Here is a 19,895-nt window from a genome sequence, read left to right as displayed (position 1 = left end):
ATTTTTTAGACAAAATCAAGTTGTGAATAAAATGATATGAAATATTATGACTATTTTTATTTAAGAGTAAGATTTGCCTAGAAATAGATGGGTGGGAAAATAAGCTTGGAATATTATTCATAAATTGCATTATTTTGCTGAAAAATCTAAAAAGGTATTCTAAACATTTCCAATTAAAATACACGATTCAAGAAATACATTAAAAATGCAAATTTGGAAAATGTGCATTATTCACGAATGTTTTTGAAAAGGAAAACGAAACATCCCTCCAAATTATAGCACATGGCGAGAACAATGAATTCTAACTTTAGCCATAAATCTTCTCTTGATGATGGATTCGACGTATAAACCAAAAGGGACGAATTGGATACATATTGGTATGTTTCTTCATTTCATCAAGTTAAATAACTAAATTAATTAACCTTGCTATTTCGCTCTTGATGTTTGAATAACAGCTTATAGTATATGAGCATTGTCTCCTCCTGTGTATCTATCAACTTTTGAGTTCATTTGGGACAAGGTAGGTGACCAAAATATAACACAGGCCTGTTTTGTAATAAGCTTTCATTCCAAGACTTCACTTTCATTTCCAGAAAGCCAAGATTGGTCTGTCAAATCCGGATTTGGTACCGGATAAGCCTGACGTTATGTTTTCTACCCTTTGGAACCCGATCTGCCATTCTCAAACAAGATTTCCAAAATCAGAAACTTTCTAATGTAACTTCGAAAAAAGTTAATAAGCCGGGGGTATTACCTTGTCTAGCAGTATATCCTGAAAATCTTCTGGAGGTATCTCAATATTTTTATAGTTAGCAGCAGCAGCCTGCAAAATAAGCAGATGGATGTTTCAAGAGAAATTTGGCCAAATAAACATCATGTGATTTTGCTTCAATTGTTTAAGAAGAAAAACTCTGACTCGAGAAATAATCATTTTTACATCCATTCCATAAAACTCTTCAATGGTTTGGTTCATTGATTGATAACCATGAGATAACGTGCGGGATCGGATGATCTGTTTTCTCAGATCTAGTATAGAAGAAAATTTCTTATATGCATTTAGTTGGAAAAGAATATACCTCAGACACGAGACGATTCTTATAATAAGAGCTCCACGGTTGAGGTTCCAAAATGAAAACACCACCCTGCCACAAGAATGCACAGTTCACAAACAAATTTTCAGGTAATATATATAAATAAAAAGCGTGTCAGCACCGTAAAGGCAACTAAAATATAACTGTGCACGTGAAATACCGGTAGGAGATGTGTCCAGACTCTCCTGAATAGAGTAATTAGCCCATCGTCACCCCAGTTCAGATGTATCCATTTGGTCACACTTAAACTAGCGACGGAACAAAAAATTGTTTAGTCACAAAAAAGAGGTAAGTAAAACTTAATGTGAGTGGGAGAAAAAAAAAAGATTACACATGATTCAAACAGAAGGTTTTTCTGAATAACTTGAATCAATTTTCAAGATATGCCCTTTTTTTGGGGTTGTATGTGCCATATCTCGGTTTGTTTAGGATTTAACTAGTAATATGAGGTCGGTACAATCATAAGATTTAGAAGATCATATCATTGTAGCCAGAACTATCTCCTAAATATTACCAAAGAACTGCACTGTAGTATGTACTTGCAGGAGGACGCCAATTCTGAATAAAATTTCCTTTCTGAAAAGAAACTATCTTCAACAGATCTTTTTTCAATGCAGCTTCTGTCAGCGACTCACTCGCATGGTTCTTCAAGCCATTTACCAACTCTGCATCAGCTGATGTGTTATGAGTACTTGTCTTCACGAGTTTCCTGAGAGTCCAATATGCATCCCGAACTCGATCTGAAACATAATGAATTATTTTTATCATTTCCAGTCTAAAGATAACATTCACAAAGATTTTGTACTTGGTATCGCAAAACAGTAGATCCACAATCGTACATGAAAGCTTCATTAGCCGAGAAGAATTGCTTAGAACAAAAATTCTACTGCCAAGAGAATAATGGCATCCAAATTAAATATTTCTTGGGTACCACAAACACTACTTTCATTTTGTAACTTCTGAACAGTAAGTGTGGGGGAGGAGAAAAGCTATCATATACACCTCGACTTCACTTTTCTCAGAAAAAATACAAAGCTGACATGATAATATAAACTGACTGCCACGCGTGATGGATCATTCCCATAAAAAGGAAACTGTTTCGATTATTTACAAACTAGTTCTATTTATTAACTTGTCATCTATTTAGATAGATACAAAAGCATGGTAAGCAAATAAAAAAATATGAAAGTACGAATTGGTCAGTGGATTGGTTAATCCAACAATAATACCAAAGTTTTGGAAGAAAAATAACAGTTTTCCAAGTTTATCAACTATGATAAATAAAAATAATAATAATTGGTGCAAAAGAAAGGGATGCATAGAAAATTCACGGCATTAAATTTGAGCATGATAAAGAACTTCATTGCTGAAACAGAGAGCAGAAGTTTCACAGCTCCTATACTCGTGTATTTGACATTTGCACATGTTATTAACCTTTCAGCACTAGATGGTTTGCACTAAAATTTTGAAACAGTTACCTCCATCAATATCAACTCCAAGAATGCTCCTGCAGCCAAATGCTTTTGCTGAAGAAAAAGGACAGAAATCATGGACTCCTCACAGGCCATAAAAGTAAATGATTAGTAAATAAAATCAAAATGCGCAAAACTTTTAGGTTATGGCGTAATTGATTACCAATAGCAATTGTGATCAACCCACTGTTACAGCCAATGTCAAGGCAATCCTTTCCCTCAAACCATTCACCCTTCATCACCTGTAATCTAGGATCTTCGTCCAAGTCCTGACCAACCTTATAACACCATAGAAATGACAAATCCAACATAAAGTGTCAGGCAATAAAGAATCAGACAAAATTTTAGAATTTTACCTAGTATCACAGTACTATTTGTGACAAATGACAATTACTGATCCGAAATCTTCTACAATTCAAAGGCAGAGTTCGGATGGTCAAACATATATTATTATTCTATTTAGTCAAATGGCAGAGTAACCACAGTAAGATTACAAAACTCAGTGAGAAGCCGAAGAGATCACACCCCCAGGCCTCAATACATACACCATAAACAAAACAAACATTAAATAAATTGATATAAAAGCAACGATATTACATAACAGAATTCAACCTAGACCACCATCACCAGAAATTAACGATTTGTTTCAACTAAAAAAAAAGAGGAAGAGCTAAAAGGGTGATCGATTATAGCAAATATGAACCTAAATAAGAAAAGAAATTTATTCATTCACAAGTAATAATCCAACATAACAACTGAAATAATGGAAACATATATGATATAAGTGAAAAGTGTTGAAAAGTGTTGAAAAGACGAGAGGGTACCCTATATCCATAGTAGTTTCTGTAGTTTCCAAAGATTGCAACTTCTTTTTTATTCCTTCTCTTAGAGGATTCCTGTGGTGTAGAACACGTTACAGCTGCTTTGGGCTCCATGTTTTGCTTATCGTCGTTGCTTCTCTTGCGACTTTTTGAGTGTCTGTTATTGCCATTGTTTTCGTTTTCTCCAACCATGTTTCACGAACTGTGTGCCACCTGAATATATAAATCATATTTTAATGCAAATCGTATTTAAATCGCCTCTCGCACCTGCTGAACCAAATTTCTCAGGGCTTCTCTGCGAAAAGAGTATATAGGTTTACCTAGCTCTCTCGAGCCAACGAACAAAATGTTACCGTGGAGAGCCTGGCGGCAGAATCGAGGAGGTGTATATAACAAGTAGAAACAGAAAAGTTTTGTAATTAAATTGAGTTTAGAAGAATGGGTTCCGAGCAGAAACCGAGGGTACGCCGAAAATTTAGAGAATCTTACCAATGGCCGCGGGTAAAGTAACGGCGAAGATGCGGAGGCGGGCTTCGCGAAGATGCGGAGGCGGGCTTCGCGTAGATGATCAACAACGGCTGGAACAAACAGATAGTTTGCAACCAAGAAACAAAAAACTGAGAAGAGGGTTTTACAATGGGCAATTGAAGAGTTTAAGTAATTATTAAAAATTAATTTCATATTTTAATCTCATTTTATCTTCTTAAATAATAATAAATTATAAAAGTACCAACTATCACTCAAGCTGTTACATGTAATTAAAATATTAAGAGTAAATCTCTTGTGTTTGTAAAAAAATAATAATTTTTTATGAATGACCCAAAAAATAGATCTGTCTCATAAAATACGACCTGTGAACCGTCTAACATAAATTTTTGTCAAATATTAATTACATCGTTATATTCAATATTTTATAAAATTATTCTAATTTAAAAATTAACAATGTGTGACACTTATTACTAATAACAGCATTCATTGAATTAAAATTATTATGATATCACAAGTAAACTATTTTTTTATGTCAATAGTAAACTTACAAATTTAATGAATTTTATAAACTGTGAGCTTAATAATTTATTTGAAACGAATGCTTTTATTATAATATTATCTCTAACTATAAAGATTAATTGTGTTATATTATATTATATAGGTGAAATATTAATTTTAGTCATATATGTCAATATGATATTTAAATAATTAAATAACTGATATCATGTTAAATTTTTATAACTATGTGATTAACATAAATGTGTTTAACAAAACAATAAAAAATTAACAATGAAATTAATTAATTAATTACATAATTGTTGAGAAATGACTACAATTAATCGACAAAACAAAATTACAAAATTATAATTATTCAACATAGAAGCTAAATATTTCAAAACATTATTGTCCAAAAAAGTTATTCTCCTCATAATTTTTCAGGTTTTTGCGTGCTTAAACATGGCATTTGCTTCGTAAAGTTGTATGGTTTATTGTTTAATCGGTATTTGATGATGTGGTTTGATAGTAAAATATGCGATTACTATAATTATTTATTACAATTGTGTTACAATCACTTGGTCTCGGTTGGCTCCCAGGTATCAGGTCGAGCCATACAAAGTGCAAATTTGCGTAAAGAAAATTTTGTCCAAAAATAAGTACGAGTCTACATTTGACAGAAAATATCATATAAATTTTGGAAGGACAATTTTCTTTGTCACACGGTTCTATCAGAGATTATTTATCCTAACCAAACACAGTTCCTAATCGCCCACTGCTCTTGTAACTTATCTGACACACACAATGCAATTTGATTGACAAAACGGAGCTGAATGAAATAACTGATTCAGAACTCACGGGGCATCATTTGAAAAGAGCAGTAGGGGCGATGTAGATCTGAATCCCTGCTTCTCTCCACGGATTGGCACTGTGATTTCTAAAGGAAACTCACTCACTCCAATTCTTTGAGAAAATCCAAGTTATCGACAAAAACCTGCAAGGTTCGTGTGAAGAACATGTATTGGTCAAATAACCGTGTTATGATATAATAACTTAAGACTTCCGTTGTAACAAGTCCACCACAAGCTTTGATGATGATGATGAATGAATAGTCTATGCGCATCAAGTGGTACAAAAAAATAAGCCCGTTGTTGGGTCAAACTCAAAATCCTGTCGACAATCTTTAAATTTCAAAGACGAGCAGTTATCGTTGTAATAATCTGACTTCTTTTTCTCACAGCTGATCTTGAAAACACAGTAACTCAAAAACCAATATAAAGCAAGTTTGGGGGGGGGGGGGGGGGGTACCGTTTTCCAACCATCAGGATCCAGGCATGCAGTAATCTTGGTGCTAATACCAGGTAGAGGTCCAGGTTCCCTTGTAATCTTCCCACCAGCAAGCTTAATTACCTCAGCAGTTCTATATACATCATCTGTCCCTATGGCTATCTGCAGGAAAGAATCAGTCAGCCAAAAGTTTGAATCAAACTACTACAGAGCAAAAACTACAGCGACATCCAAAAAAAATAACCATGCGGTGTCGAGCAGCAAATAACTCACGCATGGCAGATCACAAAAGCAAGAAGTTGCAACAACTATTTTTAAAGATATGTCAAAAATGAATTTATTCGTCTCTCATGTTAAGACATTCTAGACATTTAAACGTGACAAGTTCTCTCAATTTGAAGACTCAAATCATAGGCGTGCATATAATAAGAGATGATTAAATAATTAGATTTTGGCGACCTATACCTGTTTGAATTCTCATCTATCTACTATTGGTCCAATATTGGCTACTGTAAATTAGTTCTGGATAGAAAACACATCGACACACATTAAAATAAAATCGTGCCATCAGTCTTCATGTCGATTGTTGTGTCCAGGAATTTTAAAGAGTCGTCACATCTAGCATTCGTATCATATTACAGCAGTATTATCGTATTGGTTATACATAAAAAAGCTATAGACATGCAAAGAGTGGGCTCACTTAGAATAAAACTCTAACGACGTAATAACCAAACCTGAGCATATGCATTGCCTTTGTCATATTCGGTCACCCCATAGTTGTATGTCAACTCCAATACCGCATTTTTATCTTCGGGGCCATACCCCATCATGGCTATCGTGTACTTTACAGGAGAAGGAAAGCAATCAATTGCGAAGGAAACAAAAGGGGTGGGTTAGAGGATAGATCACATCTAACTCATTTGGTAACTTCAGAAAAGTAATAAAAAATTGAATCAAAGTCATTTCCATCACATTATTTGAGAGAGAGAAAGGGGTGTTTGGGGGGAGGGTGGGGGGGTGAAGAGAGAGAGGATTACCTTGTATTCAGGATTGTCTCGCTTGCGAAGAAGCTCCATTCCAAAAGCCTGAAATGTGAGAGAAAATTCAAAACTCAAACAAACATGCAAAGGTAAGAAAACTTAATGATGTCTTACCCAAAAAAAAAAAAGAACAGTAAATGATGGATAGATCATCTTACACAATTCGGAAGTAAAACCTCATGGCTTTAAACATCATGTAAACCAAATACAATCGTCAAAGGAAGCAATCTTACCTTCTCATGGAATTCAATAGACCGATCAAGATCTCCAACTCGAAGCATCACTTGACACAATGGCTCATGAGTAGGACCTCTCTCTAAAAGTTCAAACTTATAACCATCATGATCCTCTATAAATGCTATTGCAGTTTTCCCACCTTTGACAGGACCAGGTTCTCGCGTAACTTTTCCACCTTTAGCTTTTATTAGCTCTACAGTCTTTGTTACCTATGAATTCCAACAATCAAAAGGAAATCTGTCAATTATTAAGGAAGAAAAGTGTTGAGATATTTGTGTTACTGTATTTTGCTGTTATTCATCAGGAGAGAGGTTCTCTTATTCTAGTTAATTTTTTTACAAAGCTAATCACCGTATCACTATTAAAAAGCAAAATTCTGCAAACAACTATGTTGATTCATGCTGAAAGTAAAATAAAAAGAAATATCATTACAAAGCTAATCACTATTAAAAAGCAAAATTCTGCAAAACAACTTTGTTGATTCATGTTGATAGTAAAATAAAAAGAAATATCATTCTGTGGCACTACGTATCACCAAAATGCAATTATTGTCCAGGTTAAAAAGAACAGAATAATGAGACTGAAAATCACAATAATGGAAGTTTGAAAGTCACAGCTGACGAATCATCGGGCTATCTACAGCATAGCTATAGACATGAACAAAAACTCACATCATCGACAGCAATCCCAAAATGGCCAAAACCAGCACCAATGTCATACTTGTCAACCCCATAATCTGACAGCATCATCGGGGGAAAAAAATCAGAGGTGAGTCAGCTTTCCAAAAATAGCAATATCAACATGCAAAAAAGAAAATTTTAATGCATGTGCAAGAATATCATGGGAAGTCAATAGAAGATTGAAATAACAAAACTGCCAATAGCTTACTGTAAGTGAGTTCGATCACAAAGTGAGAATCTTCAGGCCCATATCCAAGAAAGGCATTGGTATATCTTTCATCAGGTACGTCACGCTTTCTGAGCAGTTTCATACCTAAACACTCGGTGTAAAACCTGCAGCATCATTTTATTACGTTAAACAGTCATTCTACAAAGGCACAACCAGAACGCCCAGATCAAATCAGTTACAATATAAAAAAACATACTTTATTGTCCTGTCCAAGTCCCCAACTCGGTAAACAACATGAAGCATTCTTCTCTTGTCTTTTTTAGCCCAATCCAATATATTTTCTTGTGTTGCAACAGTACTTGCCTGTGCAACATTTCCTGAAGCAATAACTGAAGGGATGGTGACTGCTCCTTTAAAAAACTTACAAGTTCTAAGTCCAAATGATTGCAACTGAGGCACGGCTGCATAATAAACCAATGATCATATAAGTTACAGTTGGAGAATAAATGATACAAGCTCAGTAGTCATATTTCTTTTTGACCCGTAAGCATCAGGTTTGGATGTCATTAACTAGAAAATAAATTCAACGTCATTCTGAGCTTAAAAAAAAGGTAACATCAAGTAGCGCAAATTATGCTTTGTAATATATTATGTTTTACAACAGAGTCTTGAATCATCTGAAACTCATTACTGAGCATTTTAAAGATTCGACAATCCTTTGCAACTCTATTTTCATCATCTAGCTCAGCTCAACTAGACTATATGTGTACTCAAGATATTCACCTTCCACTCTGGTCATAAAAGGTTTTATCTAAATCATAATCACATTACGTCTATTCATGTGTTTGATGTCTCCCTCTTCCACTGAATTTACCAAAAATGTTATCGAGAATCCCATCAAATCCCAATAGCAGGCAACATTAGACACCTCAAACATCTTGATCGAAGAGTGTATACAACTTTTTTATCTCGCAATAAAGCAAATGAAGTATATACTAATTCGCCCAACCAATTAAGCACATGACGGCATATTTCCAATGCAAGCTGCCTAAATAGCACTAATATAGTTCAAGCAGTTGATCAAAAAGCATAAACAAAAAAACACGATCACTGAAAATAAGAAATTTGAGTACATAACTCCAAAAAAATTGTGATAATCGAGAGAACACACCACTTCCGAGATGTACTGAGGTGAGTCTACGAGAGGCGGAAGAGAAGCAAGCAGCCTTGGAAAATCGGAGAGACGAGAGTGAGGGTTTAATCGACGACGCCATTGGAATTATCCTCACCATTGTTTATTATTCTGTCACACGTTATAAAATTTCCAGATTAATTAATATACAGACACACTCTTCTAGAGAAGCAGCTGTGTTCCGCTGCATCAGACAGATTTTCACTGATCGGGTGAATTTCCGAAACCCCCTCAAACTCTTAATAAATTTCACATTGCTCCAATGTCTTCAGTCTGGGATAACCCAGCCCTATTCCTGGGTCATACCGGGCCTACACCATCACCATTGGCTGGATTCAAACGGACGGTATTGTATGCTGGTCTAACCTGGGCTTGGATGAGAACCAAGCTGGGCCACGTACAGTCGGCCTGGCCCAGAGTTTTTCACTCCAGAAGTACCAATCACATTCTTGTTCCTGATTATCTATTGGTTACTTAATCGATTTTGTAAAATTTAATTTTAGATAATTAAGTCAATATAATCTATTTTTAAAAAAATAAAATTTTTCATGCATATGAACGGAAATTAGAGAACATGTTCGAAAGGTAAGAGACCACCACATAATTCTTGGAGATAAATTGAGAAAGGCTCGGGAAACCATCATCGGTAGTTTGAAATAGAAAATTAGCTAATCGATCGATCGATTGGCGTTGTCTAATTGTCGGTCTGATTGCATGGGCTTTATCCATATTAATCCGGGGAACATTTCATGATTATATCTTCCATTGATCTTGTGGGAAAAAAGATATCCCGAATAAACATTTTAATGATATTTGTAAGGATTATTGCATAAAGATTTGATGTACGAACATAAATAAACATGATTTTTTTTGTATATAACGAAAAAGAGAGGTGAAAGTCTAATTATAGAGAAAATATAAAAAAATCACATTCCTCTTCAAAGTTGAACACTTCCATTTAATTCTACCCACAAATCTATCATCATTGATCAATCAACTAGCACTATATTATATAGGGTATCAATCAATCAAAAAATAAAATATAAAATATTGGTTGGTCAATTTTAGTAGTCGACTATTTGATTAGCCACATATAATTCCTGTCTTTTCTTCTGCTTTTACTTAGATATTATATACTAATACTCTATTCTACAGTTCGGTGGATTTTTTCTTTAAAAAAAATAAATAAATAATATAATTTTAATATAATGTTTATTACTATAAATCTTATAATTATTCTTATATATCATTTAAAAGTAACCTAAAATCATAGGTTAATGATAATTCAGTCGATTGAGTGTGTGAGACTTGGTCCTAAGTTTTACAATAAACTTATTTGCTTGATCACCGATGTAAGATAACCTTATATGTGATTTGTAAGATATTGCGTGCACACTTGAATATAGTGGTTATGACCAACATGTTCTTTGTCATAGGGAAACAATGCTGGGTATGGATTATGTGCGAACTGAAACTGTTTGGTTGATGTCATGATGAGTGTTGGGACAAAAAATTATTAGAATGTAAAGTCGTTACTTGAGTTGGATTTTATTTCTTTAAGACGAATTTGCTCGCGTACACGGTGCTTATGGAACACGGCAGTCATCTCCCAATACACAACAAAATTTTGAGTATTTTCAAGTTTCTATATTAGTAACTTTTTCCATTCTAATTGAGATTTATTTATAGAGATTGAAAAACTTCGAAAGAAAATATGCATCACATCAAAATGTGACATTTTTTTACCAAAAGATGTAACTGTTGTTTGTGGTATTCAAATATGAGAGGAAAGCAAGAAAAAAACAAAGAATATGGCTTGTATTATCATCAATGAATGTCACGTAGTATCTTTTCCCTCCTCTAGTTTGTACAAACTTTAAATCACCAAGATCGATGTGTATTAATTCTAAAGGAGTTGTACATCTTTCAATCGAGTGGTAAGGCGCTTTGGTCATTTTTGCTTCAACACATATCTCGCATTTTTGTGTTGGATCGACGTTGTGTTTAGGCAATACTTAAAGTTTCATTAAACGTTGCAAGGTATTAAAATTTACGTGTCCTAAACGAACATGCCATAAATGAGAACACTCAAGCAAGTAAATAGAACTTTTTCCTTTATTACTTTCAACAACATTTTGGCGTATAGCCATTACATTCAACTTGAAAAGGTTCTCATTGAGATATCATTTTCCAATAAAATGACCATTCTTGGTCAATACAACCTTGTTAGACTCAAATACTAGTCTAAACCCATGTTTGACCAACAGAGACCCCGACACGAGGTTCTTTCTTATGTCTGGTACATGAAGTGCATCAACGAGGGTTACTTCCAAACCCGATGTCATCTTCAGTACAACATTTCCGGTGCCCACCACCTCAGATGTAGCAGAGTTCCCCATGTATAGTTTTCTCCCGGCCGATGGAGTGTATGTGGAGAACATCCCTTTGTTGGAGCATATGTGTCGAGTTGCTCCAGTATCAACCCAACACTCGTTTGGGTTTTCCACCAAATTGGCTTCCAAAATAACTGCAGTCAAATCAAGTTGAGAAAAATCAAATGGTACCGACCTTTCTTGAACTACGTTGGCTTGAGGATTTCCCTTCTTTGGCTTCCTACAATCCTTCGCCATGTGATTTGGTTTTCCGCAGTTATAACAAGTGCCTTTGAACTTCTTCTTATTTGGTGGTTGTTGGCCTTGTTGTGGTTGCTTCTCAAACTTCCTCGTCTTCCCTTGAGAACTTGATTCAACAATGTTCACTCTTGCTGCCATTTTACTTGCCTTGGCCTCGGTGCTCTTGTTGTCCTCTTCTATCCTCAATCTCACAATGAGATCCTCCAATCACATCTCCTTTCTTTTGTGCTTCAAATAGTTCTTGAAGTCCTTCCACAACGGAGGGAGTTTCTCGATCAACGCAACAACTTGGAAAGATTCGCTTAGACTCATTCCTTCCGCGTGAATCTCGTGCAAGAGAAGTTGTAGTTCTTGCACTTGACTCATCACAGATTTTGAATCCACCATCTTGAAGTCCAAAAACCTCCCAACAATGAACTTCTTCAAGCCCGCATCCTCCACCCTATATTTCTTGTCAAGCATATCCCAAAGTTCCTTGGCGGTCTTGATTTGACAATATACATTGTACAATGCATTGTCAAGTCCATTGAGGATGTAGTTCTTGCACAAGAAATCACTTTGGTTCCAAGCATCCAAAGCGGCCCTCATGTTGGTATCTGTCTCGTTTTCAGCAACGGTGGGAGGATCCTCTTTTAAGAACCTTGACAAACTCAAGGTTGTGAGATAGAAGAGCATCTTTTGTTGCCATCTCTTGAAATCTGCACCAGAAAACTTTTCTGGTTTCTCTCCTTGTGCAATGGTTACATGTGGTGTTGTAGATGATGATGCCATTGATTTTCTTCTTGCAAATGATCAAAATTCAAAATTCTTCTTAAGATTGTTGTTTGTGGTATTCAAATATGAGAGGAAAGCAAGAAGAAAACAAAGAATATGGCTTGTAGAGGCAAGTGTTGAACACTTTCTCCTTAAGAAGAATTTGCCCCTCACAATGTACTAGAGGTTTGTGGCAATCTTCTCCCAAGATACAACTACAACTCTTGAATAATGAGCACTCAAATATTCAAGTTCTATCACAAGGAAATGAAGAAACTCTCTCTTGAAGAAGGAAGAAGAAGAAGATGCAAAAGATGATATGATATGTTATGTAATGTTTGATTTTCAAATAATCAATCATTTAATGTTTTTCATGTAAAAGACATGATCTTTCATTCATAGGGGGTGTCCCTTGGCCATTGTAACTGATCAAAATCATCAAACAATGCCAAGGAGATGAAAAAAACATCATAAAATTCGAAAAAATCCGAAGAGACGCGCCTGCTCGCGCGCTGTCGAGCAGCGCTCGGCAGCTCTCGGCAACGTCCGCCGAGAGCGCTCGGCAGCTCCTGCCGAGAGCCCTCGGCAGCGCCCGCCGAGAGCGCTCGGCAGGCAGGCGCACCCGCGCGCAGAACCACGCGCGGGTGCGCGCCTGCCACTGGCAGCCGCGCACACCTGCGCGCAGATCCGCGCGCGGGTGCACGGCTGCTACTGTTCATCGACCAATTTTTTTTTTCCCGTTTTCGTTCCTTGCATGTTCCGACTACTCGTTTTAAGTTCTTTCAACATTTGATGAACTCGTTTCGAGTTTAATTCAGAATCACCGAACTTAATATTCGTTCATTAAGCTTCGTTCTTCGTTTCGAATTTTCCCAATCAAACACATTGATTTATTTGCTTAATTTTCATTCATAAAGCACTAAAATTCCAACAGTAACATTAACACCACCTCTTTTCATAGCACAACCATTCAGTGAATGAAACTCAATTTAAATTTGAATTGTAACTCAATTGAGTTTCACGAAGAGGCACTGTGATACATGTTCGTTTGAAATGTCACTTGTCTCATTTCCCACACGTTTCATTTATATATTTTATATAATTTATACAATATATTATACAAAATATAACATTTCTACTCAATAAAATTCAAACCAATATTTATGAATACATAATTAATTTCTCATTCATCTTAATTGTTAATCGAAAAATAATTTCAGCACGAATATTACATAGATTATGAATGAGTACAAAACACATTTTTCCAACGAACAAAACATGAAATCTTATTTCGTGCTTTGATTGATGAATTTAGATTTGTGGGATGATTACCAATCGGCTCAGGAATCTTTGAATGTTGCTCCTCAGCGAAGTCTGGAACCTCCCTTGGCTCGCTGGCAGAGACCGCTGGTAGACCAAAGGCGAATGGAAGTGGATGCTGCGGTGAATGAGGTTACTGATAATTACTCGATCGGAGGGATAGTGCGAGATCATGAGGGCCATATTTTGTTAGCATTTGGCAGAAAAATTCCCAAGCCAGTATCGGTGGTCCATGGGGAACTGGTGGCCATTCGAGAAGGCCTACGCGTGATCCAAGAACAAAATTTAACTATTCATGATATCACAACTGATTCTCTTCTGGCGAACAACCCAGAAGAGGACTTCAGTTACACAGGTGCAATCGATATGGATATTAATAGATCTTTGCTCGGACAACAGAAAATCTCCCTGCGTCATGTTCGTCGCTCGACGAATGTTGTTGCACACACACTTGCTTCGTTTGCTATTTCTTCCCAATCCCCCTTTGTTTGGGGCCATGGGAGCTTTCCTTTTTGGTTGGTTAATCTTGTAATGAACGATCTCTCTACGTCGCAATAAAATTACAAGTTTTACCGTAAAAAAAAAACATCATAAATTTGAAATAACTAGACGGATGAATAGATTTGAAATTTAAACGTAAAAAATGCACTTAACAAAAATATTATATTTATATCTTTTTGATTTTGAATAAAATAGATACAATCTTATTTGTTTTTGCCATGAATTGTAATATATAATGTAAGAAAAAGAGAATATCACATCCGACCGAAAATCCAATAAGGATCATGGCCGATGAATTAAATCTATCAATATACATCGTCTAGGCTTAATTGTACAGTCAATTCTGCCCTGTAATAATTGAATATCCTGCTTTGGAAAGGAACCACATTATTTGGATAAATAATGGACGACGATCCACTCTGGTGTGCCTCGTGGATCGATGTTCCTTTCGTGCTGGCTGAATATTTATCGTTTCGCCAAAACTTGTTTTTTAATTTGAGATTTTCTAATTTTAAAATGAATTGATTTGTTGCTTACAAGTTTAAGTGGCCGGTCTACCATATTTAATTTTCCATATTTGCTTAAAATAATTTCAAGAAAACTTTTATTTGTTTTTCAGAAGATTAGACTTTTAATTTGTGTACATATGATAAACTTATAAAAAATGTGTTAAATGATATAAGATTTAAATATGTAATAATGCATTATTTATTGATTGTAATTATATGTAAATTTTTGGGGATAATACCCATTTTCGTCCTTTTCGTTAACCGCTTTTCCCATTTCAGCCCCTCATGATTTTTGACTGCTTAAATAATCCTTCATGTTTTCAAAATATTCCCGAATTGGTCCCTACCGTTATCCTGACGTTAAGATTAACGTTGACTCCTTTACCTTTTACTCCCAAACTCTACAAGAACCCTAATCCCCAAATTAGACGTATGAAGAAAAGGGAAAGTCGAACTCGAAGAAAGGGAAGGGCGAACTCGAAGAAACACCACCAATTTCTTTTTTGAAATTACAGTTTGGTATATTTGCTAAAGTGGAAGTCGGTATTGGCTAAAAGAAGTATAATGTCTCTTGAATTCACCCCGAATTATGGTAATGTTTCTCTTATTTAATGTGCTGAATTTGAGGAAAAATGTTTTGAGATTTATCACATTTACTTATGTTACTCTTATGCATTTTAGGCTGGATGCGAGAACCCACTCTTGTTACAATTAAATTGTACTACAATGGTTCAATGGACAGCAATCACAAGAGGAAAACGTACAAAGGTGGGAGTACTGAATACTATGATTTTGTGGATATGGATAAGATAGGCTTGATTGAACTCGGGGGTTATGCTGAGCAAGTAGGATGCGTGGAGAAAGATAAGTTCAGATTTTGGCACAAAATCGGTAAATCTTTGAGCAATGGTAGATATTTGGAAAGTGATGCTGATGTGGTTCAAATTAGGAACCACGTCCCCAAAAACTTTGAACTGGAAATTTATATTGAACATGATGAATTTGTTTCAATAAATGAGATAGATGCATCTGGTGTTTTAGATAAACAAAAAGAAGTTGAACCGAAAACAAGGGTTGGAATCACTGATGAAGATGAGGCAGAATTTTATGATAGTGAGTTTGATTTCGATTAAGATGATAATATTAGGGGAGAAGGGGGAAATATAGTCATTGATGGTGATATTTCCAATGATTTGTTTGAGAGAATGCAAGGTGATGAAGGAGATGATGATTGTGCAGAAAGTGACGAGTTAGAGAGTGCATTTGATTCTCAAGAGGAAGATTCACAAAAATTCGAAATGTATGCCTACTCTGAAAATCCTGATTTGAAGCTTGGTATGATATTTAATTCAAAAAAAGAGGCAAAGTTTGCTATAGAAAGTCATTGTATCAGACGAGGGATGGTAGTGAACTTTGTCAAGAATGATAAAAGTAGGCTTCGAGGTGTGTGCAAAAATGAAGGATGTGAATGGGTTATTCATGTATCACCAGTGAATAAGGACAGTTGCTGGCAGATAAAGACATTTAAACATGAGCACAAAAACTGCTATTGGAATGTTAAGAACAAAAACATCAAGTCAAGCTGGTTAGGTGAAACTTTTGTGAGTAAATTGAAATCAAATTCTAAGTTAGGTACCAGAGAGTTCCGAGAAGAGGTTAAATCTACTTTGAATGTATCCCTCACATATAAACAAGCTTATTTGGGTCGGAAAAAAGCATTAAAGCTAGTTGATGGCAGCATAGCGGAACAATTTAGCCAAATAAGAAATTACTGTGCTGAACTAAGAAGGTCCGATGAAGGTGCATTTGTGCTTCTGAAACTGACTAATGGAGATGATGCGCCAAGATTTCAGAGGCTGTATGTGTGCTTCTCGGCCTGTAAACAAGGTTTTAAGGAGTCTTGTAGACCTGTGGTTGGAGTGGATGGATGTTTTTTGAAAACCAATATTGGTGGGCAGTTGTTGACAGCAGTTGGCCTAGATCCAAATAATAACATTTTTCCTATTGCTTATGCATTGGTGGAAGGAGAGACAAAGGATAGTTGGATGTGGTTTCTGCAGTTGTTGAATAACGATATTGGCTTTGAGAATGAAGATGGTTGGACTTTCATGTCTGATAAGCAAAAAGGCTTGATTCCTGCATTTGAGAATTTGTTTCCAAATGCCGAAAATAGATTTTGTGTTAGGCATCTATACACCAACATGAAACACGATGGTTTCAGAGGTGTGGGGATTAAAAATGCTCTTTGGGCTGCGGCTAGGGCAACAAGAGTTGAAGAGTTCAAAAGACGGATGGAAGACTTGAAGAAGATCAATCATGATGCCTATATCTGGTTGAGCAAAAAACCTGAACAACACTGGTCCAAGGTATACTTCAGCACAATTCCAAAATGTGATATACTTCTTAACAACATGTGTGAGTGTTTCAACAGCATAATTTTAGATGCAAGAGAAAAACCAATCATTTCAATGTTCGAAACATTAAGAAATTTGTTAATGGTTAGGTTTCAAACGAACAGATAAAAGGCCGAGAAATGGGATGGTGTGATGTGTCCAAAAATTAAAGTTGTGTTGGCAAAGAATAGCAAGGAAGCAGCTGTGTTTAGTCCTTTGATGGCTGATGAGACACATTTTCAGATCACAGGATTACACCAGCAGCACTCTGTTGACCTGTGTAGGATGACTTGCAGTTGTAGGAAATGGGATTTGACTGGAATTCCATGTGCACATGCTGTTTGTGCTATTTGGTGTAAGCAAGAGAACCCCGAGGCTTATGTACATCGTTTTTACGGTGTTTTGAAATACAAGCAGTGTTACTCGTGCTCCATCATGCCCATTAATGGACCAGCCCTGTGGCCTGAATCCCAGTTAACTCCTCCATTACCACCAATCTATAAAGAAAAAGTTGGTAGGCCAGCTAAGTTGAGAAGGCGACAACCTGATGAAGTTCCTGCTTCAAGACAATCAAAGTTGAAAGGTGTGAAACGAAACAAGTGTCGGACATGTGGTGGGTTTGGACACAATCAAAGGAGTTGCAATATAACTAAAGCAAGTGGTTTAGATAAGCCAACACAAAAAAACAATGAAATGGACAGAGGTCAAATTCAAACACCGCAAAATTACAATGAAATGGATATAGGTGATGTTCTGGAGTTACTTTTATGATATTGAAGTTTCGTATTTTAATTTTTATCTAAATAATATTGAGAATTTAATAGGTGACATTGAATCTGCACCACAAACATGCAATGAAGCCGAGTTTGTTGCGACTGGACAAGGCAACACAACGTCAGATGAAAGCGAAAGATTCATTTCCAATAAAACTGTTGAACGTGTTGAAGCAGCATTCAAAAAAAGGAAAAAATTACAGGTTATAAACTACTTGTTGTGTATTTATGTTTATTTTAAGTGACAATAATTTATGTAAAAGTTTTTGGATTTAAATGTTTATTTTCAGGTAGTACGACAACGAGCAAGTGGAGTAACAATTACTGGCAGCTCTAACAGGATCTCATCAGTTAATGTAAGTGCAAATAAACCTTTTACATTTATTTTCGTGAGTTGGATATGTTTGAGTTTATTTATCTTTTTTTCAGGTCGATAAAGTACTCAACAAACAAACACATGTTATTGTGAAAGGCGGAATGAATTTCGTAACTGTGTCTAGTTTGAGAGCTTCATTGGATGATCAAAGGAAAAAAACACCGACAGAATCAAATGGATCTCGTTCAATGAAAGATGCCGCAAAGGAAAAGGGTACTGAATCATCATCAAAATCTTGAAAGCACTCGATCATCATCAAAATCTAGGATGGTTTTGGAACAAGTGGTTGATGACATGTTATCTTGTTTTATTGGATTCTACATTTTATGGAAGTAGTGGTTGTGGATATGTTATTTATTTTTTGTTGGATTTTAATAGTTGTGGAAGTAAATGTTGTAGTTTTGAAAATCTCTTCATTTTAATGGTGCTGGTATTTGAATTGGGAAATCTCTTAATGGTGTTGGTTGGGCTGATCCAGCATTTTAATGGTGCTGGTTGTGCTGGCATTTGAATTGACACTGCTATTCGTAATAGTGCTGGTACTCATACATCTAAAATTTGGACACAAATAATTAACAATCACAGTTGCAAACACAAGATGAATATTATACATCTTACTCAAGTCATTGTTGAAGACAGATTGTTGCATTGTTAATTCAAATCCCATAATACATAAAAGAAACTTCAGTGTTTACACAAGAGCAGGATAATCGAAAATGATACAAACACATGCATCACTAGCTGTGCCTCACTAGCTGCGCCACCAACAGAAGCAACAACAACTCTATTTATCTTCACCAAGGTGTAGAGACTGTAGTATTTCTTTGAGCTCTTTAAACAACTCTTCCATTTTCAATGCATTTTTTCGATTCTCACGTTCTAATTCCATTTGAGCCTCCACTAAGTGGGCTATTCTTTCATACTCTTTCGGTTTTCCGCTCGAACTTGCATCACATGTTGAACTTGAACATTTTGCCTCGTAAGAGTTAAAAGTAGCAGCTCCACCAGATTGTTTTTTCATGTACTCATCAAAAGATTTCAGTGCCTCTTCTCTACTCCAATAGGATTTGTGAGAAGCTCCACTGTATTTATTCACTTGAAGTTGAGCCTCCTCCCAATTCTCGTAAACACCGGATTTTCGTCCAACAAATACAACATATGTTTTCCTCTACATTAAATAAGAAATTTCAAAAGTAAAAAAAAAAAAATTCATAAAGTAAACATGAAAATCACGTAAGCAAATCACAGAGAAAGTTACACAATACAAACTAAATTTGTAATAAAATAATAATGCTACTATTCTGTTCAAAAATTTTGATAAACCACATTCGAAATTAGAAAAATATCCTAACAAATATCCTAAAATTTTTGATAAACCACCTTCGAGTTGGTCTCCATCATTATCCTAAAAATTTACCAAAATATTGATAAACCACCTTCGAAATTTAAATTCGAAAATGTTGAGATACAGTATATACATACATATTCCATTTCAAAATTACATAAAAGATCACAAAATACGAATGCTATGAACATAATAATCGAGAAGCTACAACAAAATCATGGAAAATAATTAAAAGCCTTTACCATGGCAGATGTTGTAATGGAATCAATGAATCTGTAATTGCTACATTTTCTTCGAGTTCGACATTCCCTTTCCTTCC

The 19,895-nt window shown here is 35.6% G+C and overlaps 3 protein-coding genes and 1 long non-coding RNA gene across 6 annotated transcripts; 2 read left to right on the top strand and 2 right to left on the bottom strand.

Annotated features, from left to right (window-relative positions):
* Window positions 1–345: 345 nt before the first annotated feature.
* Window positions 346–4,011, bottom strand: LOC142551970 (putative RNA methyltransferase At5g51130). 3 transcript variants are annotated; one of them, XM_075661522.1, is made up of 10 exons: window positions 3,874–3,978; window positions 3,705–3,747; window positions 3,388–3,597; window positions 2,727–2,841; window positions 2,570–2,617; window positions 1,606–1,831; window positions 1,252–1,339; window positions 1,077–1,142; window positions 755–823; window positions 346–673 (listed from the first exon to the last, which is right to left on the bottom strand). In XM_075661522.1, exons 3-10 carry the CDS (start codon window positions 3,574–3,576, stop codon window positions 584–586), a joined length of 891 nt encoding a protein of 296 aa, XP_075517637.1. In that variant the 5' UTR covers window positions 3,577–3,597; window positions 3,705–3,747; window positions 3,874–3,978; the 3' UTR covers window positions 346–583. The 3 variants fall into 3 exon arrangements, with proteins under 3 accessions (XP_075517637.1, XP_075517636.1, XP_075517635.1); XM_075661521.1 differs by lacking the exon at window positions 3,705–3,747 and having other exon boundaries at window positions 3,874–4,011; XM_075661520.1 differs by lacking the exon at window positions 3,874–3,978 and having other exon boundaries at window positions 3,705–3,855.
* A 999-nt stretch (window positions 4,012–5,010) lies between these two features.
* LOC142551969 (putative lactoylglutathione lyase, chloroplastic) lies at window positions 5,011–9,194 on the bottom strand. The gene is made up of 9 exons (XM_075661519.1): window positions 8,953–9,194; window positions 8,038–8,242; window positions 7,821–7,945; window positions 7,604–7,668; window positions 6,929–7,141; window positions 6,693–6,740; window positions 6,390–6,497; window positions 5,677–5,817; window positions 5,011–5,362 (listed from the first exon to the last, which is right to left on the bottom strand). Exons 1-9 carry the CDS (start codon window positions 9,071–9,073, stop codon window positions 5,321–5,323), a joined length of 1,068 nt encoding a protein of 355 aa, XP_075517634.1. The 5' UTR covers window positions 9,074–9,194; the 3' UTR covers window positions 5,011–5,320.
* A 6,700-nt stretch (window positions 9,195–15,894) lies between these two features.
* Window positions 15,895–17,731, top strand: LOC142550783 (uncharacterized). The gene is made up of 3 exons (XM_075659840.1): window positions 15,895–17,055; window positions 17,326–17,665; window positions 17,718–17,731. The coding sequence occupies exons 1-3, from the start codon at window positions 15,895–15,897 to the stop codon at window positions 17,729–17,731; spliced, it is 1,515 nt and encodes a 504-aa protein (XP_075515955.1).
* Window positions 17,732–17,764: 33 nt separating this feature from the next.
* On the top strand, window positions 17,765–18,332 carry LOC142551068 (uncharacterized). The gene is made up of 3 exons (XR_012821472.1): window positions 17,765–17,827; window positions 17,907–18,211; window positions 18,285–18,332. It is a non-coding gene; the product is annotated as an uncharacterized LOC142551068 (long non-coding RNA).
* Window positions 18,333–19,895: the final 1,563 nt, after the last annotated feature.

The sequence above is a fragment of the Primulina tabacum genome, chromosome 7 (assembly GCF_025594145.1).
Source record: "Primulina tabacum isolate GXHZ01 chromosome 7, ASM2559414v2, whole genome shotgun sequence".
NCBI lineage: Eukaryota > Viridiplantae > Streptophyta > Magnoliopsida > Lamiales > Gesneriaceae > Primulina > Primulina tabacum.
This window is presented reverse-complemented; position numbering and strand designations above follow the sequence as displayed.

Excerpts from the sequence above, each read along its gene's own strand:
- LOC142550783 (XM_075659840.1), top strand. The coding sequence starts at position 15,895 with ATGCAAGGTGATGAAGGAGATGATGATTGTGCAGAAAGTGACGAGTTA. Across the intron at positions 17,056-17,325 it reads CTGAACAACACTGGTCCAAG|ATCACAGGATTACACCAGCA; the intron begins GTATACTTCAGC and ends ACACATTTTCAG.
- LOC142551969 (XM_075661519.1), bottom strand. The coding sequence starts at position 9,073 with ATGGTGAGGATAATTCCAATGGCGTCGTCGATTAAACCCTCACTCTCG. Across the intron at positions 8,243-8,952 it reads CTCAGTACATCTCGGAAGTG|CCGTGCCTCAGTTGCAATCA; the intron begins GTGTGTTCTCTC and ends TTTATTATGCAG. Across the intron at positions 5,818-6,389 it reads AAGGCAATGCATATGCTCAG|ATAGCCATAGGGACAGATGA; the intron begins GTTTGGTTATTA and ends TCTTTCCTGCAG.
- LOC142551970 (XM_075661521.1), bottom strand. The coding sequence starts at position 3,576 with ATGGTTGGAGAAAACGAAAACAATGGCAATAACAGACACTCAAAAAGT. Across the intron at positions 2,618-2,726 it reads GTTGATCACAATTGCTATTG|CAAAAGCATTTGGCTGCAGG; the intron begins GTAATCAATTAC and ends CTTTTTCTTCAG. Across the intron at positions 824-1,076 it reads AGAATCGTCTCGTGTCTGAG|GCTGCTGCTGCTAACTATAA; the intron begins GTATATTCTTTT and ends CTTATTTTGCAG.